The sequence below is a fragment of the Penicillium coprophilum genome, assembly GCF_028826855.1.
Source record: "Penicillium coprophilum strain IBT 35676 chromosome Unknown utg000004l_segment0_segment0, whole genome shotgun sequence".
Classification (NCBI taxonomy): domain Eukaryota; kingdom Fungi; phylum Ascomycota; class Eurotiomycetes; order Eurotiales; family Aspergillaceae; genus Penicillium; species Penicillium coprophilum.
In genome coordinates, this window is record NW_026622723.1 from 981,479 (window position 1) to 1,003,517 (window position 22,039).

The following is a 22,039-nucleotide window of genomic DNA, read 5'->3' on the forward strand; positions in this document are numbered from 1 at the left end:
AGCGTGATCGTGCATTGTCTCGATTAGTTCCTATCAAGTCGTCGTCTCAACGGCATTGGACATATCCCATCTTTTCTATTCCAGGAGAGACGCCTGATTAGTATACAGACCTTCCACCACATTTCCAAGCTTTTCAATTGTCTCCAGAGCGGCATCGTAAGCCTGGTCCCGTTCTGTCTCATCGTACACAATCAGACATCCCGAGCCCTGGTCCAATACACCGATGATCACCTTGTCCAAAATCATTTGAGACAACTTCCTTTCCACCTGCTGTGTGTCTAAGCCCACCATCTTCGCAATGTGGTCCAGCTCAACCCGGCTGAAGGGCTCAATGACTTTGATCAAGTTTTGTTCGAGCATGGCATCGTAAAGACGACGGAGGTGGTTTCGGATGAATACATCACTGCCAAGTTCGTATCTGTAGTCCGAAAGAGCTTTCTCGTACTCCTCCAGAGACCGGTTGGCGTGGGCCCGTGCCACAGCCTTCATTGCCTCCAGGCGTGGACTGGCATACTTTTGCGCTTGTTTCGAGCCCTGCAACTGTGTGACATCATCCACCAGGTTCAGCATGATCTTGCACAGAAGCATGTACTGCAATGTGGCCGTGGCCAGATCACCCTCATCGAGCGAGCTGTACCCTTCAAGTGCCTCGATGAAATAGGAGTATGAAGTGGTGAAGTCCTTGTCTTCAGCGTGTAGCATGCCGCTCTGCATATCGAGGCCGGCCTGCAGGTTCGGTGGGGTGTAAACGGAGGCGGCCGACGTCCGTGCTGCCGTCAGAGCAGCGCGTGCCTTAGCCTGGTTGCCCAGAGCGTGGTATACACGCGACTCAAGCAGTTGTACCTCCACCAGCATAAGCTTATCATCCAGGCGCTTCAGCTCACGGAGAAGTGAGTTGATAAGAGTGAGCGCATCGTAATAGGATTGCTTCTGCATATAGATGGCAACGAGTCGGGCTTGGAGGGCCTGGCGAAGGAACGATCGTCGCTCGGCAATAGCCCATTCTATGCATGATTGGATGACGCTGCCTTGGAGTTCGAGTGTGTTGGGGATTTCGCTTATCAGGTCCAGAAGTTGACGGACTGAGCAATTACGGTTAGTCGGTTTCTATAATCGTAATGAAGCGCACGACGTACCCAGCTTTGCTGTCTTCGCTTTGGCAAATGACGAGAAGGTATCACGGCTGGTCTTGATGAGGTCCGCGATCTCCTGTGGCTTCTTCGCATCCCGATACAACTCGCCCAACCCAATCAAGGCATGTTCGTAGTCTCGTGAGGAGGCCTCTGTAGATCCGGGGCCCTCTGAGAGGATGTTCTGGAAACTGGTCGCTGCTTTCGAGGGATCCGACTTCACCAGATCTCGGACTTCTTGGATCCGTGGTGAGACCTTGGATGACATGATAAATGACAGTGAATTACGAGCAAGCGAGGTGGGTAGTTAAAGAATAGGAGATCGAGAGAAGATGGTAGTTTGAAGAGAGGTTGATGACCAGGTCGATGGGGAGCTTGAAGCTGGCGGCAGCTCATCGTCCTCTCACCGCCCGCTTGGCAAATCAAACAGAAAAAAGTTCCATCTTGGCGTTTTTCTTTTCCTCTCTACATTGTTTTCACATCGGCACAATGGTGAGTTTTTTTCCTTGAAAATCTGCTTACTGGATAGCCATGCTAATGAATTATAGAAAATTAAAGCAATTTCCCGCTCCACGGCATCACAGCAGGCCCCCGGGTCCGCTGTCGTTCGCCAGTCGCGAAATCTCGACCCGACTCAGCATCCTTTTGAGCGGGCCCGTGAATACACTCGAGCCCTGAATGCGATCAAGATGGAGCGCATGTTCGCTGCTCCGTTCTTAGCCCAGATGGGTAACGGACACGTTGACGGTGTTTACTCTATGGCAAAAGATCCCGGCTCGCTTGAACGCTTTGCAAGTGGCAGTGGTGATGGTGTAGTGAAGGTGTGGGATCTCACAACACAGGGTGAGGTTTGGAATACCCAAGGCCACGAAAACATGGTCAAGGGTCTGTGCTGGACTCCGGAGCGAAAACTTCTGTCATGCGCGAGTGACAAGACGATCAAATTGTGGGATCCTTATAACTCATCATCTGAGGCCCCACCGGTGGCAACCTATCTCGGAAATAGTGCATTCACCAGTGTCTCACACCACCGAACCCTCCCTTCTTTTGCTGCTGCTTCTGGTGTCATTTCTATCTACGACCTTTCCCGGCCCTCCTCCACACCATCTCAGACTCTGCACTGGCCGACCAGCGTTGACACCATCACTTCTGTTGCATTCAACCAGACTGAGACTTCTATCCTAGCTTCGACCGCCATGGACCGCTCAGTCATCATGTACGACCTGCGTACTTCCCAGCCGGTGCATAAGACGACTTTGAGACTGGCATCTAACGCCATTTCTTGGAACCCAATGGAAGCGTTCAACTTTGCCGTGGCAAATGAAGACCACAACGCCTACATCTTTGATATGAGAAAGATGGACCGTGCTCTCAATGTTTTGAAGGACCATGTGGCTGCTGTTATGGATGTTGATTTCAGCCCCACAGGTGAAGAGCTGGTGACTGCCTCATACGATCGGACAATCCGCCTATGGAACAGATCAACTGGTCACTCGCGCGACATCTACCACACCAAGCGAATGCAACGTGTCTTCTCAGCAACATTCACGCCTGACAACAAGTACGTCTTGACAGGATCGGACGATGGCAATGTTCGTCTCTGGCGTGCCAATGCATCGGACCGCAGTGGAGTCAAGACTGCCCGTCAACGTTCCAAGCTGGAGTACGATCAAGCTCTGATCAAGCGATACTCGCACATGCCCCAAATTCGCCGCATCAAGCGCCAGCGTCATGTTCCCAAGCCTATCAAGAAGGCTGGCGAAATCAAGCGCGAGGAGCTCAATGCTATTAAGAGACGTGAGGAGAATGTGCGCAAGCATACTAAGAAGACCAACCTGGCGCCGAGAACCCATGAGCGTGAGAAGATGATTCTAGCCAGCGAGCAGTAAATCGGTCCCTTTCATTTATCACATTTCATCGACCAGGCTAGGGCGCGAGACTTGCAATCGAAACTATGGTCGAATGGGGAATATGTTCAATGAAGCAGATCGCTCTGTTCTATAATACATCTCGTTGGGATTGTACGAGCGCCATTTTCCTCATGATTTATGCCAATATACACCGCTCGGCTCCATTCGAACACCTATCAATCTGTCTTCCCAGATGTCTGCCGGCTTTGAGTCACAGCATCATCTATTCCACTCAGGTATCTCGCAACCCGCTGCACTGTGGCGGGTAGCACGGCATACCAATTCACGAGCGTTGCATAAAAAGGCAATCTGATCACACCACCTCGACCACTATCAATCGCTGCCACCATCTCCCGAGCAACTTCGACCGGTTCCAAGACTGGCGCAAAGAAATGATTTGGCGCGCGCACCCAGTCGAACAACGGCGTCGACATCTGCCCAACTTCAACCAGCAGCGTTTTGATCAACGGGTTACCTCGGAATTCTGCTTCTATCGTCCGATGCAGCGCGCTCAGTCCAGCCTTGCTGCCTGCGTAGTCTGATAGTCCTGCGGCACTCAGCTGGCCTAGCACAGAGCTGACTGTGACAAGCGTCCCTCCGTTCTCTGCTGCGATGATCCCAGGTAAGAAGACCTGGTACAGATGGAAAGCTGCCAGGAGGTTAGTGCGGATGGTCTTCTCGAATGCGTCCGCTGGCACGTCAAGGAACGAGAAGCCGTTGATCCTGGCCGCGGCACAGTTGATAACGATCGTCGGTGTTCCTAACTGTAATATATTTAGCGAGTCAGACCCCAATTGAAGCAAGCCATAGAGCGCTATGAAAATCATTTGTCCGATCATTTAAATCCCCAGAACCGTAGTACTAGTAGGATGAGATGGATTCGAAGCTCACACAACGTAACCAAAGCAGAAACAAACAAACCTACCTCTTGCAAGATCTTCCCCTTGGCAACCTCCAACGCGCTCCTCTCTGCGACATCACACGTAATATACAAAACGCCCTCTCCGAAGACCTCATCGCGACTATTTTCTGGAACATCTTTAATATCCAGTACAGCGACACTTGCCCCGCGCATGCTATACATCTGCGCAATCAACAGACCCAGACCACTAGCCCCACCGGTGATCACCACGACCTCATTCACGAAATTGACTGTGCGCGGGGCGCCGTGAGCGACGCGCTGGTTGAAAATCCGCGCGATGAAGAGGAGGGTGAGGACTGTTGCATAGCTCACGGTGAGGATCCAGGCTGGATCTGTTGATGGCGTTACCTGGGCGCGCAAGCAGAGGACGAGAATCCAGGCTATGAAGGGGTGAAGGAGGGATTTGGAGAGGATGCTTATCAGGGTGTCGATTGTCACGAGGTTGGTGCGTGGATTGGCTGAGTCGGAGGCTAGCTGAGGTGGTTTTGCTGTTGTTTTTAGGAACTGGGGGGCGGAGGATGACATTTTAATGTCTGCTTTGGCTTTGGCTCCGGCTCCAGGAGATTGGATGTCAGAGATGTGCAGTGAGAAGTGCTGATGATCTCGGGATATTCAAGGCGCGTTTAGTTTTGCGGGGCTGATAAGACGATCTATAGGATCACCGCAGCAACTCGGGCATTGTTGACACTTGTTCTACAACTTCACTGCTAATTAAATCGCTTCTTGGTGTCTCTCCTAAAGTAAGAAAAAGGAGGAAATGACCCTCAAAGTAATTGCGAAGTATGTACATATACATCCTACCTAAGAGCTATCTCTGTGATAAAAGGTCCAAAATTGAATCGAAGGAGATGAGAGATTCGAATTGAACCCCCGTAGGGAAGCCCCGGTCGATTAATTATCGTCAGGTAGCTATCTCATGTAGATGTGAAAGTATGAAGCAAGAAACCCATACAAATCCTGTCGAACTCCAGCCGGATCATAAAGACGGAATAATTGTAGCCGGAGACATAAAAAAACATGGAATATTTGAAAGACGAAGTCAGATCCACGAACCCCATTTGATCATATCAAGCATCCCTCCCATTGCCGAAGAGCAGAGACCAGCATAAATCCATAAACTCCCTCATGATTGCGTCAGACAGCGCATTCCTCCCTGGTTTGAGCAAGAGAAACATCGCGGGTCAATCAACACTGCTTGTGCTGACCCCGTGGCGATTAAGGCTTCTTGCTCCGAGCCTCCTGAGCCGAACCTCGGATAGAGTGACTGAAGGTAGGGCAATGCCTATCCTCAGCCATGATGTTGAGATCGCTAGGGGTCGATGGCACCTGAAAGCCTCGACCAGCTTCAGGGTAAGCACGATAATCTTCAGGGTCATAATCCGATTCATGCTGGGATTCGCCGTGTGAAGCCTGAGACGCGGATGGAGTAGGAGACTGTAGTCGAGATTGGGAGTATAATGACTCCTCGTCGGTGAGCAAGTCGGAGTTTGAGGAAACAGATGAGGCCTTGCGAGCACGCGTAGCTGCAGGCGCAGCTTGAGACGTAAATCTGCGTGCGGCTCTGGAAGGAGCCTGCGAAGTCATGGTGGTAGAAAGCTGCGGAGCAGTTGTGGGAGCATGTGCGTGAGAGGTTCCGCTGAAGATCTGGTCTGTAATGATTCCACCATGAGACGCTGGGGGAGCATGACTGGGAGCAGCATTGGAGGCCATTGCTGCAAAGAGTTCATCGGCGTCCACGGCAGTAGCTTCGGGCGCTATGGTATCAGAAATCTTACCGACTCGTTGATTTGAATCCATAGCGTTGGCGTTCTCAGACGCGTGTTCCAAGCTTCCCCAATCAAGTAATGCAGAACGTGGGTTTTTCTTCGTTGTAGCGTCGGAAGCCCGATTATTGTGTGGAGTCGCAGAGGGTGATGGTGTGAAATCGGCCACGGGTCGCATGTCGTGGGGAAAGATAGGAACCGACGGCCACTCATTTGAGACTTTCATTATAAGCTGGACTAGCGAACCATGCGAAAGAGATGACAGATACGCCCGTCGTTCTTCCTCCGAATAACAATTTCCACCAATTTGAGGTTCAGACACAGGCTGCTTCTTTGGGCGTCCAACCTTTTTCACATTTGTTGCAGCCTTCTTTTGAGATTTGGTCTGGGCTGTCTGACGCTGCTCAGGTTTACACTTGATGCAAAACCAATCCATCTCCGGGATTTCGATGACCTCACTATCAATACTCGGATTGTGGCATTTCTGATGCCACGGAGCATCACATGAGTCACATAGAACAATCAAATTATTCGAGGGGCTGTGTCCTCGGTAGCAGCCAGTGCAAACTATATTCACCTGGCGGTTCAGACGCTTCCGCTTTTTTGCAGTCGCTTTGACAGGTTCCCGTTTTGTTGCCACAGACTCGGATTCTCGAACAGCTGGCCGAGTAAGACGACGGCCAGATCGAGTTCGATTTGATGCCAGGGCGGCGCTGGCATTTTGTTGACCCGTTTCCGTGACGCCAGCTGTTGTCCAAAGTGCCTCTTCCTGAGGCAGTGCTGGTGATCCCCAACTTTCCCAGAGTACATTATCAGTCAGAAGATCCATAGGAGAGGGTAGTGGCTGGATCCCCTGGGAGACACCCTCGTGGTCAAATATATTGCCCTCATGTACGTTCTGAGACCGCCCCGAGTTCATATCGGGAGCGGGAGGGTCCATGAATGCCGTTGAGACTCTCATGATGAGTTTTCTTGCAAACAACTGTTTTCAAAAAAAAAAGACTTGGCAAGATTTCTCCGGGAAACTAGTTGATCTCCAGTGTGAAAGTCAAGAACAGAGCAACAGATGATGGCGAGGGAAAAACACACACTGTGTTCTTCTAGGGCAGTGCGAGTCTTCCAGCCTGATACAAGCCACAATACACACTGGGCAGTTTGGTAGACGGGCAGCCAGGCATAGTTGGGCTTCTCTCAATTCTTCAAGTAGAAGTAGGGTTGAAGTGAAGTCGTCCCATGAAGACCTTTGTATATCAGTCACGTGATATCCATATGTAACCTTAAATGGCTTTCTTCATCAATTAACTGACGTGTTTCGCTGAATTCGAGGCTCTTTACAACCCTAGAATGTTCAGTTTTGATGATTTTATTTGAGATAGAGACTTTTTTTTTTTTTTTTTTTATCTCTCATATGAATATAGTGAACATTCGTCTTATGCTCGAGTGGATCGCCTCTTAGCACTAGTACTGGCATGTTTCTATCTATATCTACAAGAGTAGACGGCCGCTTATGCGGCCTTATAATGCCCTACAGGTCGTTTTAGCAGTCGTTTCAGCGGTCTTCTCAGCGAGCTTCTTAGATATCTTCAAACCCGCCTTTCCAGTGTTACTAGGTGGACTGCAGGAAAAGGCGGAAAAGGCACACTTTGTGCAAGTGACTTTCTTATGTATAACTTCTGATGATGAAGGTAATATCTAGCAATAACAACACATTTTGTGAAACTTATCATGTTGTTTTAAGAATGTCTCGCGAGAGGGGCAGTTCTCACAATACGGAGCTCCCAGTTATGTATTACACCCCATTTTATGATATGCAAAGGGAAAGCCAAAGGGCTTATGGGGTGCAGTGAAGATGTTCAAATGGGACCTAAAGATGACAAAAAGAACCGAAGGGATAACTGGATTGGCTTTAATTCTAATTTTGCTTATATACAGACCTCAGAAGATGTCTTTCATGTTTCTCATAAATAATACAAGGTTTAGGATATGACTCCCTCGTCCTTCAAGCGAGCGATATCTGCCTCCCCATAATCGAGGACACTGCCCAAGATCTCATCTGTATGCTGGCCCAGAGTGGGAGGAGGCGTGCGCACACCCGGTGTTGCTTCGGAGTACTTAATAGGCGTGTTGACCATCTTGATGGGACCACATGCAGGGTGGTCAACCTCTGTCACCATGCCTCGAGCCAGAACTGTTGGTAGAATCAATATTAGTATCTTTGTTATCACATGTGAATTAAATAGGCAGGCTTACCATGCTTATGATTGAGGGTACCCTGAATGTCGTTGACAGCCGCATAGGGCATACCGCTACCCTCAAAGATATCCAACCACTCTTGTGTGGTCTTCTGCAAAGTGGTGCTTTCAATCATACCGTCAATCTCCGCCCGGTGTTGCACTCGGTCACTGTTGGTGATGAAGCGGGCGTCTGTCTTCCACTCAGAGAAGCCTAGTCGGTCACACAACACGCCAAAAAGCCTATCATTACCACCACCGAAGAGAATATCCCCGTCGCTTGTCTTGTAGCTTCGGTATGGTACAATGGATGCTGGGATGTGTCAGTTTGCTTGTCATTATACTCGACACAAGAGACTGTTTGCTGCTTACGGTGTGCTGTGCCCCAACGGCCGGAATCTTTTTTCCCACTGATAAGCGCGGAGCTAGCCAGGTTCGCCAGTGTAGCAACTTGGCAATCACTCAAGCAGGCATCGATATGTTGGCCTCTACCAGTCCGACCCCGAGCAATCAAAGCTGCCATGATGGCATTTGATGTGTATAGTCCAGTAGTTAGATCGGTAACAGCAACACCAACCTTTACTGGCGCACCATCTCGAGCACCGGTTATGTGCATCAATCCCATTTCAGCTTCCACCATGACGTCGTAGCCTGCACGGTTGCTATAAGGGCCTGTCTGCCCATATCCGGTGATACTGGCATAGATCAACTTGGGGTTTATTTCCCGCAGCGTTTCATAGTCCATGCCATATTTTTTGAGACCCCCAGGGAGATAGTTCTCGACTAAGACATCGCATTCCTTGGCGAGCTTGTGTAGAATCTCAACGCCTGATTTGTGTTGGAAAGATAGACCGAGGGATTTCTTATTCCGGTTGACCTATATCCATGATTAGTATTATGATAAGTTGTTTCATAGTCTCAAGAGAGAAGGTTTCGTACAGCTAAGTAGTAAGCGCTCTCACCAGGACCCTTTTTGGAAGCATCTTCGTACTTCGCATACGGCGGACCCCAAGCACGAGTATCGTCGCCGCGCACAGGATGCTCGACCTTGATAACGTCCGCTCTGCGTTTAGGCTTGTTAACATCTTGTGAACTACTCATTGGAGCTGTTTCACGGCTTCGAAGCTGAGCACATACCCTAAATCACCAAGAATTTGAGTGCAATAAGGCTAAAGCAAGTCAGCTTGGATTACAGACACACAGGAGCGCCTCTAGGGATGTACTCACACCGGCCAAGACGCGTGTCATATCGAGCACCCGAATACCAGCCAAAGGTAGCGATCCATCAACTGAAGCTGCACTAGAGTAGCTCCGTCCTGGTACCGTGCGCCGCAAGGCATTGCTACCCCAGGACAAGCCTGATCGACGGGCAACAACCTGGAACCTGAGCGCAACTGTCATGATAGTATACACGAGCGCAGCGAAACAAAAAAGAATGGAAGCTCAAACACAAGCTCAACTAGCAAGAAACCCACGTTAAATGGGATCTGGGGAAACCGGCGAATCTCCGTCAAAACGCCGACGCCGACACCGCTCGGAGGGACCAAAGCCGAGGCCACAATCGCGGGGGGCATTTTCCTTATAGATCATCAACCGCAGCTATGTTCACAGGTCTTGTCGAGACGATTGGCAGTATGTATATCTTTCTTTCGTGAAGAGAGTCAATCGCTAATGTTGTTTTACTAGCTGTCACGGCCTTGGAGCCCATCGATACCTCGTCGAGTGGGGGCGGGGGAACGTCGCTCACCATCTCCGACTGTGAGGAGATCCTTACCGACGCGCACCTGGGCGATAGTATCGCAGTGAATGGTATTTTGCTCTTTACTTGTCTATAACGCATGGGATATTGTCTAAAAGTGGGCTGAAGGAACATGTCTTACGGTCACTGCATTCGATAAGACCTGGTTCAAGGTTGGCTGTGCACCGGAGACGCTGCGACGCACAAACCTGGGCTCCTTGCAGGCGAATTCACACGTAAACCTCGAGCGCGCTGTTTCGGCCGATACCCGGATGGGAGGACACTTTGTGCAGGGCCATGTCGATACCGTTGCGGAGATTCTGTCCGTGACGCCCGATGGAAATTCGTTGGTGTTCCGGTTGCAGCCGCGCGATAGAGATATTCTGCGCTATGTTGTGGAAAAGGGATATGTGACCCTAGATGGTGCTAGCCTGACTGTCACTAAGGTCGTCGATGGACAGGATGGATACTGGGAGGTTATGCTCATTGCCTACACACAGGGGAAGGTAGTCACTGCGGCGAAGAAGCCCGGTGACTTTGTCAACGTTGAGATCGATATTGTGGGCAAGTATGTCGAGAAGAGTGTGCAGGGATACTTCGCTGGTACCTCCGGTGGAGATTTCGCCATTCTGGAGAAGATGGTGAACAGAATCGTCGATGAAAGGCTTAAGAAATAGACCAGATTTATGAATAACGAATCTCCCCCACTCAATGCCCTTCTTATATTGGCACGAGGTGAAATGTATCATGTACGGTTTCCAAGGATCTTTTCAAAGAGGAATTTCCTCTTCGATTCCAGCTATAAGAGACATACTGCTAGAAGTGCGATTGTGTCTAAGCAGAATGGGCGGGACTGCATTTCTTCCGAATTGAAGTGCTTACCGACTGTAACGTGAAATGCTTGACGGCCTTCTCATTCGTTTCTGCGAACTGTTGAAAGTTAGGAACTTCATTTGAAACTGATATCTTCGGCCGGTGTGGTGTGATTGTGTTGCAATATGCGATGGCACATTGTATGTACATCAATTCGCGTGTGGATGTGATGGGATTCGAGGACTTCCTGGAATTGATGGGTTGGTATAATGAACTGCACTGTATCAAAAATGACTGGATGTACGTCCAAGTCCATGAAGCCTAGCACTTACACGAGGTATATATTTGGGGATGCTCGTAGACTAAGTTCGATCTAAGGATGAAAGATGAAGGATAAATTTGCAAGATTGCATTATATGAAGACAAAACCTGAAGTAACGCCTAGATGCCTATCGGGTATGTGACAGTGACAGAAATTTTGGTCCATATGACATGGATATAAGACATGAAGACGGGTGTCATTTTGGATACAATCCAGTATGATAGACAGGTCAGCGCGAAGTGAATTCTCGGGGGGCCGAGCCGGCTCTCCATCTGCCGAAGGAGTAGGAGCTTTCGAAAAGGTGCGGTATGACTTCAAACGGCCACTTACTCCTCCATAGACTCATCCGAATCGGCGTCAGAGTCGTCATCCGCCGCTTCACCCTCACCCTCAGCATCCTTGTCAAAGTCATCATCGCTGAGCCAATCTTCATCATCCATATCCTCATCCTCATCCTCATCGGCCACTTGTTGGCCATTACCCCTAGCCTTGGCTTTCTCCTGCTTCTTCCGCTCAATGTTCGCCTTCTGCAGCTTCTTTCTCTGCTCCTTCTCCTTCCTCCGAACATCCCAGCTCTGGTCCATTTTCCGCATCTCCTTTTCGGATTTCGTAATGAAGTCGTGCCACATAACCTTACCATCACAGACTCCATCCTCAACCTTCATCAAGCGAAGTCGCAAGCGAGGGCCCAGTTCTACGAGCTTCACAGCCCGTTTCTCAACACCGGGGGTATGGGCTGGCTTATCCTGGCCCTTCTCTGCAGCCTTTTGGCGCTGCATTTCCCGCTTGTTCAGGACTCGGCGGGTTGTGGTCTCTGCAACTTCGACTTCGGCATCCGTGTCTAGTTCGGTCTCACTTGCTGATGTGTAGCCTGCAGCAGAAGGGTCAAGCAGATAATCGGCGGCATCTTCTAATTTTCCAAGGTTGGGGACGGCGGTCTTCTTCTTGTCTCGATTCCGAATCTCTTTGGGGTCCAGGCGACGAATTCGTTTCGATACACCGGTCTTCTTCGTGGCAATAGCGTAGTGACGGAGAGTCAAGATATATGAATCGTTATCTTTTTCGGCAGGCTCTCGGTTGAGAAGCATGACACGGCGGATAGAAGAAAGAGGCTGGCTTTGGGGATTGATGGGAGGGAATAGGGACTGGAAGATGGTAGTTGTGAGGGTCTCGAGGCGCTTCGGGACTTTGGAATCTTCAGTTGCGTCTGGCGTAGTGAAATTGTTCATGACCAATAGGGGTGGTGTCTTGTGGTCCTGTCCACCACTTTTGGGGCGTTTCATGGATCTCTCAACATCCTTGCAAAGCGAATAGTTCTCTACTTTGAAGTGAAGGGTGGGTCCACGGGGGGTAACAGCGAGTCGCATATTTGTGTTGCCAGTTGCCGACTTGGAAAACAGCATAAGATGAGTTACACCGAGGGGACCAGTCATAACGGTATAATCTCGCAGTCGGTTGGATTTGCGTTCCTATAATGTTTGTTAGAGGGAGCGAGCGGAGCATTTGCTGTGAATCATACCTTCAATCGCACAGCGGTGTCGGGCTCCATCATACGACGAACATCCTTAACCAACTGAGTGACACTGCTACCGACTTGAGAAGCGCCTACTCGAATGACCATAGACTTTGGGGTCTTGGACATTGAGGCAGCACTGCCCTTCACAGCCGAAGCATTTTGGGGCTTCTGGTGAGTGCGCTTCTTAACACGTTGCTTAGCCATTTCGATGTTAGAAATGAAAGAAAAATAAGATTGGAGAGGAAAACCAATGAATGCTAAATCGGGCAGCTCGAGGTTTTTTTTTTCTCCAAAAATTAAGAAACAGCGCCGGATCAACAATCTTGCGGCCCCACATTAAATTATTTCTTTTGAGATAGTTGAACATCGACAACAAATCTTTTGTTGAAACACACAAGTCAAACATGCCGATTACCAAGAAGCGCAAGGTTGCACATGCAGCACCTGCTGCGCCCGTCGAAGAAAGCGACGTTGCATCAAATGCCAGCGCGTCAAGCCCTCAACCCGCCGCTGAGGATCCTGAGGTCGAAGATGCTTCCTCCGACACTGAGCCCAGCGCGCCCAGTGCCCCCAAAACGTTCAAAGAGCTGGGTCTGATTGACTCTCTCTGTGAGGCCTGTGACAAAATGGGCTACAAGGCCCCTACACCAATCCAGGCCGAATCAATTCCGCTGGCGCTTCAGGGTCGTGATATTATCGGTTTGGCTGAAACTGGATCTGGAAAAACCGCCTCTTTCGTTTTACCCATGCTTCAAGGTTTGTGCATCTCTGACGACGTATACCTTCACATACAATACTAACAAGTCCTCTAGAGCTCATGGAAAAACCCCAACCGTTTTTCGGACTCGTAATGGCCCCGACCCGTGAATTGGCATATCAGATTTCGCTCGCATGCGAGTCCCTCGGCGCAACAATCAACGTCAGATCTACCACGTTGGTGGGCGGCATGGATATGGTTCCTCAGTCAATCGCTTTAGGAAAGAAGCCTCACATTATCGTTGCCACACCCGGCAGACTTCTCGATCACCTCGAGAACACAAAAGGATTCTCTCTTCGCAACCTAAAATTCCTAGTCATGGACGAAGCAGACAGACTCCTTGATATGGATTTCGGCCCCATTCTTGATAAGATTCTCAAGGTCCTGCCGCGCGAGCGCAGAACCTTCCTATTCTCCGCCACTCTGAGCTCAAAAGTTGAATCTCTCCAGCGAGCCTCACTGTCAAATCCGGCCCGTGTATCGATCTCTTCCAGCAAGTACGCTACTGTGGAAACCCTCCAGCAAACTTATATTCTTCGTCCTTTCAAACACAAGGACATCTACCTCGTCTACCTCCTCCACGAATTCATCGGCCAGTCCGTTATCATCTTCATGCGTACTGTTCACGAGACGCAGCGTGTTGCTTTCCTGTTGCGTGGTCTGGGCTTCGGTGCAATCCCTCTTCATGGGCAGATGTCTCAATCTGCACGTCTTGGGGCACTGGGCAAATTCCGATCGAAGAGTCGCGAGATCCTAGTTGCCACTGATGTTGCTGCTCGTGGTTTGGATATTCCCTCTGTGGACTGCGTTCTAAACTTTGACTTGCCAACCGACAGCAAGACCTATATTCATCGAGTAGGCCGTACAGCACGTGCTGGAAAGTCTGGGACCGCCATCTCCTTTGTCACACAATATGATGTGGAAATCTGGCAGCGTATAGAAGCTGCGATGGGCAAAGAGTTGGAGGAGTACCCCGCCCCGAAAGACGAGGCCATGGTCTTTGCCGAGCAAGTGAGTGCCTCGCAGCGTGACGCGATTCAGGCAATGAAGCACTACGATGAGAAGAAGGGAGCCAAGGGCAAGGGAAAGTTCTCGTTCAAGGGCAAGCGAAGTCGCGACGCCATGGACCAGGAAGAGGGCTAGGGTTTCATTCCGGCTCGTTTGCTTTCGCTTTGTACATGAATAGATGGGTTATTTTACGAATTTGGGGCGTTTAAGCATGTAATATGAAAAGAATCCATAGATCTCATTACTGCGTCAAAATGATATCGAATATTTTCCTGGACCATATTTCCGGGGGCCCATAGTGCTGAAAAGGTATTCGCTGCCTAAAGCCATCAAGGCCAGGGTAACAATTGCAATATAGCCCAGAGAAAAAGTGATTCCAATCGGCATTTGTCAAGGCCGAGGATCAAACCTGGACTAAGGAATCTATTAGGCGCTGCCTGCCTCGCTAACAGCGTTGGCGACGCGAGTGGCGAGATCGTCAGCCTCAGAGCGGCTGGCAGCCTCAGCGTACACACGGACGGCATCCTCGGTACCACTGGCACGGGCGAAGCTGCGACCCTTGTTGTACCGAGACTGAAGAGACTCGATAGTGCCCTGTAGGCCGGGAGGAGACTCGAGCTTACGCTCGGCGTCGTACGCCTTGAAGATGGAACGGTCATTGACCTCGACCCGCACGAGGCGTGAAGGAAGGTCGGTGTAGGTTCCAAGCCACTCCTTGGGTGACCAGCCCTTGTGAGCGAGGATGGCCTCTACAAGAAGTGCGTCGGACAAGGCATCACCGACGGCCTGGTTGATCAAGTCGGTAAGGGCCTGGAGACTCTCCAGGGCGTGCTGCTGCGCCGGCGATTGAGGCTCAGTGTTCTTGATAACCTTAAGGGCATTCTCGGAGAAGGTGACGGTACCGTGTCCATTGGCCTCGAAGTAGACACCGACATCGAACCGTAGCGCGGCGTGGTGCAGGTGCTTCACGCCAGTGTTGGTGCAGATAATGGGAAGCTTGAGGACCTTCTCAATGTAATCTGTGCTTGCACCGTTAGCATAGGCGGTCTGGACAACACCAATCTTCAGCTTCGAAGCAATTCCAGCATTGCGGGCAAGATCGCCAATGAAAGACGCCGCAAGAGTGGCAATGCGGTCACCGTCCAGAAGACGGAAGACGTTGCTCTCATCCTGGAAGTAGTAAACAAGACGATCCGCGTCACCATCAAGCGAAGCGCATCGATCAAGCACGGCAGCCTTGGAAGAAGGAGGAGCGCGTTGCTTGGTCTTAACATAGTCGGCACCGCACTGTATGAAGTGTTAGGGTGATCAACAGTTGTGTGTTGGCCTGGTGGAAGCATACATCAAAGTTCAGGGCGTCAGGGTTGATCACATCATCATTGACAATTTTAATATCGATTCCACTGAGGTACTTCATCAGTTCCCTCAATTTAGGACCTCCGACACCGTTGGCGCAGTCCACAGTCAAGGAACCCTGGACCTTGACTCCGCGCATAACCTTCTTGAAGGAGTTCGCAAGCTTCTCATAGTATCCTTGCTCGGTCGGCTCACCATACTCGTATTGTGTTCCAAAGGTGTTCTTGCAGCGAACAACGTAGTGGAGCTGCGGGGTGGTCATGTATTTAAAGTCCACAAACTCGACCTCCGTCGCAGTAAGGGCGGCATTCAGAACGCCTACTAGACGGGAGCCAGAAGCACGGGTGTCACGAGCGAAGACCACCCGAGCAGGGTTGGTCATCTTCACGTCGATTTCCTTGACAAGTTCGTCGTAGACATCGGCAATCTTATCCAATGGGGCATTTGCTAGTTTTGTCGCATATGCCTCCCACTCGGCCTAGTGATGACAGTGAGCACGTTATTCCAAATTCGGTTGTGTAAACGCAAGTCAATCTTACTTCAAGCATCTCACCCTAGAGGGAAAAAATAAGGGTTAGACCTGTCTTAATGGTTTTGTACTCGGGGATCAATGGCTCAAACCTACCATGGGGTCAACCAACTTAACACCATTGTCCTCCGCGGGATTGTGACTAGCAGTAACCATAACACCAATCCATTGTCCACTAAGTTTCTTTGACCGCAAGCTTGCAAGCAAGCCTACTGCAAAAACAACAGTGTTGAGGAGGTCGCTGCGCAGCCAGATAGGTCAGAACAAGTCGACATCAACAAAAGGACAATCGCGGGGTTCCAGAGGATGCGGAGGCGGGGTGGATCAGCCATAGAAGAAACTTACGCTTTCATGCGAAACTGTAATGGAGAGAATAGAAGTTAGTCGACCTACTCCTGAAGTTGAGTGTCTAGCAAACATACCCCTGCTGTGCCATACTCAAATACCTTGCCCTCGGGCTTTGTGTATTGCAATGCCGCCTCGGTGATCGCTTTTTTGACAGCCGGAGAGGCCATGGCGGAAATATGCGATTACTTGTAAAGTACCTTATTGGGTTTCAAGAGGAGAGGTGCTCTGAAGCTTCAGGTAAAGTCGAGGTCGAAAAGGAGGGGAGTACTTGAAACAAAAAAAAAAGCGGCTGAGGGGTTTGGGGTTGAGACATGGCTTATTGCGACGGCCTTAGCGGTGAGAGAATGGCAGGGAACACAGACCAGGGTACGTTGTGGGACGTGGCAATAAAATATTGATCCGCATTAAGCGCCGTGGAAATTGACTGCAACGGTAAACACTCTGGTGGGGAGCACCCCAATCTTCATTACTGCTACCTCCACCTCTAAGCTACAGCCAAGCATGACATTTTAACATGTCTATGCTATCCTCAGTATGTATAGGTATGAGAATCGCCAGAATTTGCCGAAATTCTTATCCTCTTCATGCCTTTAGCCTGTGCGCCGCAATATCGTCCTGTGTGTCCCTGATCAGGAACCTGTCGGGTGCAACCGATGCATTAGTCATGAGAACATATTAATGGTCAAAGTCGTACGATCGGGGAGGACTTACGAGTACCACCATACAGCAGGGACCACTGTACCCAGATGCCAGAGGCTGTGCGCGTCAATCAACCCATGCCAAGGAGGGAAATCGAGCAACTCCAAACTCATAGCCAGGATTATCCACGCCACAATCATACCAGGCCAGGCGGCCCAAGACTTCGAAAGCTTTTGGTATCGGAAGATACTGAAGCCGGTCCATAAGAGGTTTTGAATAATACCAACCACCACGTTCGCTACCATGTTGTAGGTGTAGTCCCAGGACCAGAAGGTAAGATAAGACACGTGCAACGTATATAGCAGAAGACAAATAGCGGTCCAAAACCGACGTAGAGTCGGCCGGTATGGGGTATCTTCAAGATCCAAACGGAAGATTCGAACAACAGCAAGGTAGAGACCATACAGCACGTTGGCACCAGCCCCCCAGTAGTCCAGCTTCTCGGTCAGGGGGAAATCGCGCATGTGGAATATCATGCTGAAAGTCCAGCTCGCAAGTCCAATATATCCAAACATCATGTAGTATGGGCGGAGCGAGTGCCAAGCGGGGACCGATTCCTGGATACGGGACAGGCCGTGCCAATGCGCCGCGAAGTTGAAGAAGGAGAAGAGCACCGAGAAGGGCTCCTGCATCCCTAGGAGCCTACGAAACGGCCATTTTCCGTGGAATTGGACTATCGGACTGATCATTGGAGGATCACGCGACACTCGACGGTCGGTAATAACATGCTGACAAGTGTAGTCACATTCAGCAGGGCAGGTCCATAGTAGTAAGCGGAGGTGCAGAGCTAAAGAGGTCAGTAGGGGAAACGCGGAGAACTGTTGGAACATTGATTTCACGTACGTAGCACTGAATTGCCGTTCTGACAATTTTCCGTTTTACAAACCTATTCTGGTTAGTTTCCTTTGCAAGGGTCCGTTGTTCGCCGAGTCGTACCTGGACACATTCTTTGAAGTCGGGGAGGTGGTCTCCCAATGACGCGTCGGACCTGCCAATAAGCGAGGCTAGAAAAACTAATGCGAAAAGAGTGTAGAGATTCACTCTGGCTCCACCTAGATTCATTGTGGCTCGAAAGTTTAGTTCCGAGGTCTTAGGCGTTCAACGCGTAAGCTTGGGGAAGAATGACAGGTTGGAGCGGAGCTCCCGGCGGCATCAAAGAGCCTCCCTCGGTGGTCTTGGCAAGTTCCAAACAGTCCTTTATTTACCCCACAGGGCCATTGATCTGTGCTTTGTACAACTTCAACAAGTGAGGTAGATTGGTCCTTATTTACCATGACTATTACGTGGCATTATTGCTCAGAGATATTGCCAGCTCACTCTAAAGGGAGATATAGTTCATAGTGCAATTGACCTATCCTAAACATCAAATACCATCAATTGGAGCTTGCTATCCTTGTGTAAGTACCATTCCTCCACAGAGATACCATTCTCATATGACGCAGGTACACATCATTCTCCCCGGAACCTTCCAGTTGTACAACTATACCACGCAGATAGCCCTATATAAATGAGGGCAAGCAGTAGCACGTGCCTACCCACGTGATACTCGAATACGGCTAGCGCGGGCGGGGATTGGAGTTAAGCTTGGCGGGCGGGCAAATAATCCAGAAAAAAAAAGTTAAGGATCGATCTCTGTTGGACTTTTATCTTTAACATCCTTCCCATTTGATTTTTCCACTCTTTTTTTACTCTCCCTTTTTGGCCTGACCTTCTTTTCCACACAGTCAAGATGGACACCGATTCCGATAATCCTCAGGGAATTACGAGCAGTGCTGATCGCATGGTCGGCATGGAGCACTCTGAAGTCCGCTACTTCACTAGGTAACTTATTTCTCCATTGATTAAGTCTTTTGGTCAATCATACTAATAAATTGATAGTTACGACCACCATGGTAAATAATCTTGATCAACGATAGCAAATTTTCTGTGTGGTTTTGACTAACGATCTTTTTCTTGGGCTGCCACAGGTATCCACGAGGAGATGCTTGTAAGTACAAATCCACCGGCTAATGGCTATCTACGGTGCTCTAATATTTATTCTCTACTTTCTAGAAAGATGATGTGCGCACACGCTCCTACCGCGACTCCATCTACCAGAACCGCCACATCTTCAAGGACAAGGTCGTCCTCGATGTCGGCTGTGGAACTGGTATCCTCAGCATGTATGTATCTGGTTCATAATCTTGTGTTGTTAGATCTCTTGTTGACAGTTTTCTTTAATAGGTTTGCTGCCCGTGCTGGCGCAAAGCACGTCATTGGTGTCGATATGTCCTCCATCATCGAGAAGGCCCGTCAGATTGTCCACGTCAATGGACTGTCCGATAAGATTACTCTTCTCCAGGGTAAGATGGAGGAGGTTAACCTTCCTTTCCCTAAGGTTGATATCATTATCTCCGAGTGGATGGGTTACTTCCTTCTGTACGAGTCCATGCTGGACACCGTGCTCTACGCCCGTGACACCTATCTCAACCCCGGTGGTCTGATCTTCCCCGATAAGGCCACTATGTACGTTGCTGGTATTGAGGATGGCGACTACAAGGATGACAAGATTGGATGTAAGCAATCATCTTACCTTGAACTTTATTCTTGGATGTACTGACCAAATCCAGTCTGGGACAATGTCTACGGATTCGACTACAGCCCCATGAAGGAGATTGCTCTTAACGAGCCCCTCGTCGATACCGTCGAGATGAAGGCTCTTGTGACCGATCCCTGCCCCATCATCACCTTTGATCTGAACACTGTCACCACGGCGGATCTTGCCTTCAAGGTGCCTTATGCGCTCACTGCCAAGCGCCCCGACTTCATCCACGCCTTGATCGCCTGGTTCGATATCGAGTTCAGTGCCTGCCACAAGCCCATTCACTTTTCCACTGGTCCTCACGCCAAGTACACTCACTGGAAGCAGACCGTGTTCTACCTCCGTGACGTCCTCACTGTTGAGGAGGATGAGAAGGTTACTGGTTGCATCGAGAACCGCCCCAACGATAAGAACAAGCGTGACTTGGATATCAGCATCTCGTACAAGTTTGAGACCCCCGATGCTACTCGCGCCGCCGAGGGTGGCTGCTTCTACCGCATGTAAGTTCTGGCATTTTCACTCTTCTTTAGGTCCTAAAACTAATGCATCATAGGTGTTAATTTTGTTCCACTTTTCTAATTTGATGTCATTGGGATGTACAACTTCACGTTTGCACGATCTGAGTGAAATATATTTTCGTCACGCAATGCATCCTGGCATGGGCATGTATGAAATTGCCCGAGGCGGATTGGACATCTAGTTTCGCCTTTGTTTATTTCGGCGTTTAGTTCTTGGGAGGCAGGAAAAAAGGCATTTTGTGGCGCGAACGGAGGGATATCATTCTGAAGCTCCTCGAATTTCCAGGTAGATACCCGAGTCGATGCTTAGTCTAGCAAACTCCAACGCTCTTCTTCTGGACATGTTTCTTTCGTAGACCTTCGACTTTGCAAAGGATTATAATCTGCAAGGGGAACCTGTGCCAAGGTGGTGTCCCTTCGGCAAGACCACGGCAACAAATCCAAAATTTATCAGATCCTCGGCTCCTTGATGGACCCCCCGCAATTACCGAAGCTACTTAGGTACTTGACTCTGCCATCGATCCTTTGTTTTCTCTATCCTTCTTACTTTCTGGCCCTTTTCCCTATGAGAATAACTGATCATACGTTCAATACTCCATACTACCATCCCAATGTCGGCCCCTGGAACTGGTCACGAATTCCCCGCCCAAGAGGTCTCTTGGCAGAAGCGTGATGTGCTATTGTTCGCCAATAGCATTGGTGTCAAGGCTGACGAGCTGCACTTCCTCTATGTAAGCCACAGACTACATAGATACCAGTTTTGATATCATAATTTAACTAGTATCCAGGAACTTCACCCGAACTTCTCAGTCTTCCCAACCTATTCTCTCATCCTCCGTATGTGAAGTGCCCGGGGACTTCTGAGCAATTGTACTAACTCTTGAACTACAGCATTCAAGCTCACTGATCAAGAAGTGACTGATTTCTATGCCCGCCAGAAGGCAGTTCACATCCCAGGCGTCCCCGAGCTGGACCATCGTCGTGCTGTCGATGGCCAGCGTAAGATCACAATCCTGAAGCCGCTCCCTCCAACTAGTGCAGGGCGCAAGTTTGAGTTGCGCAACAAGGTCATTGGAGTATATGACAAAGGCAAGCCTGGCACTGTGATCGAAACCGAGCAGTCTATCGTGGATAAGGAGAACGGCGAAGTGTACACCAAGGTCGTGAGTAGTGGTTTCCTGGTCGGACAGGGTGGCTGGGGTGGTCCTAAGGGTGAGGTTATAGTTCAACTTCCCACCCTGAGGTATCAACTGACGCATTTGAGCAGGACCTAGCACTGTCAATTACCCCCCGCCGGAAGGCAAGGCCCCTGACGCTACCCATGTTGTTCAGACCAACTTGGAGACTGCCCACCTTTACCGGTAAGTACTGAGTGTATAGCTCGTACATAGAACAGCTCTATGCCATTGAACAAAAGTGGATACTCGTCGCACTTCATGCTAACTCCTTGACTAGTCTCAACGGTGATTACAACCCTCTCCACGCCACACCGGAGCCTGGCCAGAAGATGGGCTTCGGTGGTACTATCATTCACGGTCTTTTCAGTTGGAATTCTGCTGCGCATGGCATTCTGCGCGAATTGGGTGGTAGCAACCCTGCCAATATGAAGGAGTTCCAGGCTCGTTTTGCCTCGCCTGTCCGACCCGGTGATAAGCTTACCACTGAGATTTGGAGGACCGGCAATATTCAAGATGGCTATGAGGAGATCCGATTTGCTACTAAGAATGACAAGGGTCGGGTTGTGTTGAGCAATGGGCGCTGTCTGTTGAAGGTGACAGGCGTAAAAAGCAAGCTGTGATTACCAGTATCTATATACATCGAATTTCGGTTAGACTGTGTATAGTCTGCGTTTCAGAATTGATACCTGACAAATACCTTATTACCACCGAATGCTAGGG

General features: G+C 49.8%; 12 protein-coding genes across 12 annotated transcripts; 5 read left to right on the forward strand and 7 right to left on the reverse strand.

Annotated features, from left to right (window-relative positions):
- Positions 1-75: 75 nt before the first annotated feature.
- Positions 76-1,398, reverse strand: N7500_004788 (proteasome regulatory particle lid subunit RPN6; the record flags this gene model as incomplete). Its single annotated transcript, XM_056675933.1, has 2 exons — positions 76-1,082; positions 1,137-1,398. 2 exons carry the CDS (start codon positions 1,396-1,398, stop codon positions 76-78), a joined length of 1,269 nt encoding a protein of 422 aa, XP_056530933.1.
- Positions 1,399-1,619: 221 nt separating this feature from the next.
- Positions 1,620-3,019, forward strand: N7500_004789 (rRNA-processing protein SOF1; the record flags this gene model as incomplete). The annotated part of the gene is made up of 2 exons (XM_056675934.1): positions 1,620-1,622; positions 1,679-3,019. The coding sequence occupies 2 exons, from the start codon at positions 1,620-1,622 to the stop codon at positions 3,017-3,019; spliced, it is 1,344 nt and encodes a 447-aa protein (XP_056530934.1).
- A 197-nt stretch (positions 3,020-3,216) lies between these two features.
- Positions 3,217-4,487, reverse strand: N7500_004790 (Short-chain dehydrogenase/reductase SDR; the record flags this gene model as incomplete). The annotated part of the gene is made up of 2 exons (XM_056675935.1): positions 3,217-3,804; positions 3,966-4,487. The coding sequence occupies 2 exons, from the start codon at positions 4,485-4,487 to the stop codon at positions 3,217-3,219; spliced, it is 1,110 nt and encodes a 369-aa protein (XP_056530935.1).
- A 690-nt stretch (positions 4,488-5,177) lies between these two features.
- N7500_004791 (phf1/phf2 family PHD finger domain-containing protein) lies at positions 5,178-6,686 on the reverse strand (the record flags this gene model as incomplete). Its single annotated transcript, XM_056675936.1, has 1 exon — positions 5,178-6,686. One exon carries the CDS (start codon positions 6,684-6,686, stop codon positions 5,178-5,180), a length of 1,509 nt encoding a protein of 502 aa, XP_056530936.1.
- A 1,015-nt stretch (positions 6,687-7,701) lies between these two features.
- On the reverse strand, positions 7,702-9,357 carry N7500_004792 (CaiB/BaiF CoA transferase family protein; the record flags this gene model as incomplete). The annotated part of the gene is made up of 6 exons (XM_056675937.1): positions 7,702-7,913; positions 7,976-8,269; positions 8,329-8,833; positions 8,896-9,019; positions 9,094-9,125; positions 9,184-9,357. 6 exons carry the CDS (start codon positions 9,355-9,357, stop codon positions 7,702-7,704), a joined length of 1,341 nt encoding a protein of 446 aa, XP_056530937.1.
- Positions 9,358-9,557: 200 nt separating this feature from the next.
- Positions 9,558-10,371, forward strand: N7500_004793 (riboflavin synthase; the record flags this gene model as incomplete). The annotated part of the gene is made up of 3 exons (XM_056675938.1): positions 9,558-9,588; positions 9,643-9,765; positions 9,824-10,371. The coding sequence occupies 3 exons, from the start codon at positions 9,558-9,560 to the stop codon at positions 10,369-10,371; spliced, it is 702 nt and encodes a 233-aa protein (XP_056530938.1).
- Positions 10,372-11,155: 784 nt separating this feature from the next.
- On the reverse strand, positions 11,156-12,549 carry N7500_004794 (Brix domain-containing protein; the record flags this gene model as incomplete). Its single annotated transcript, XM_056675939.1, has 2 exons — positions 11,156-12,298; positions 12,349-12,549. 2 exons carry the CDS (start codon positions 12,547-12,549, stop codon positions 11,156-11,158), a joined length of 1,344 nt encoding a protein of 447 aa, XP_056530939.1.
- A 200-nt stretch (positions 12,550-12,749) lies between these two features.
- On the forward strand, positions 12,750-14,245 carry rrp3 (RNA-dependent ATPase RRP3; the record flags this gene model as incomplete). Its single annotated transcript, XM_056675940.1, has 2 exons — positions 12,750-13,101; positions 13,158-14,245. The coding sequence occupies 2 exons, from the start codon at positions 12,750-12,752 to the stop codon at positions 14,243-14,245; spliced, it is 1,440 nt and encodes a 479-aa protein (XP_056530940.1).
- A 291-nt stretch (positions 14,246-14,536) lies between these two features.
- agm1 (phosphoacetylglucosamine mutase PCM1) lies at positions 14,537-16,510 on the reverse strand (the record flags this gene model as incomplete). Its single annotated transcript, XM_056675941.1, has 6 exons — positions 14,537-15,397; positions 15,453-15,944; positions 16,006-16,020; positions 16,092-16,236; positions 16,341-16,354; positions 16,418-16,510. 6 exons carry the CDS (start codon positions 16,508-16,510, stop codon positions 14,537-14,539), a joined length of 1,620 nt encoding a protein of 539 aa, XP_056530941.1.
- Positions 16,511-16,925: 415 nt separating this feature from the next.
- Positions 16,926-18,104, reverse strand: N7500_004797 (PGAP3/PER1 family protein; the record flags this gene model as incomplete). Its single annotated transcript, XM_056675942.1, has 4 exons — positions 16,926-16,980; positions 17,055-17,829; positions 17,886-17,928; positions 17,979-18,104. The coding sequence occupies 4 exons, from the start codon at positions 18,102-18,104 to the stop codon at positions 16,926-16,928; spliced, it is 999 nt and encodes a 332-aa protein (XP_056530942.1).
- A 667-nt stretch (positions 18,105-18,771) lies between these two features.
- Positions 18,772-20,183, forward strand: rmtA (protein-arginine omega-N methyltransferase HMT1; the record flags this gene model as incomplete). Its single annotated transcript, XM_056675943.1, has 7 exons — positions 18,772-18,863; positions 18,921-18,934; positions 19,010-19,029; positions 19,095-19,204; positions 19,266-19,597; positions 19,652-20,123; positions 20,177-20,183. 7 exons carry the CDS (start codon positions 18,772-18,774, stop codon positions 20,181-20,183), a joined length of 1,047 nt encoding a protein of 348 aa, XP_056530943.1.
- Positions 20,184-20,752: 569 nt separating this feature from the next.
- N7500_004799 (putative peroxisomal dehydratase) lies at positions 20,753-21,939 on the forward strand (the record flags this gene model as incomplete). The annotated part of the gene is made up of 5 exons (XM_056675944.1): positions 20,753-20,872; positions 20,930-20,978; positions 21,033-21,353; positions 21,409-21,502; positions 21,597-21,939. 5 exons carry the CDS (start codon positions 20,753-20,755, stop codon positions 21,937-21,939), a joined length of 927 nt encoding a protein of 308 aa, XP_056530944.1.
- Between the last annotated feature and the right edge of the window lie 100 nt (positions 21,940-22,039).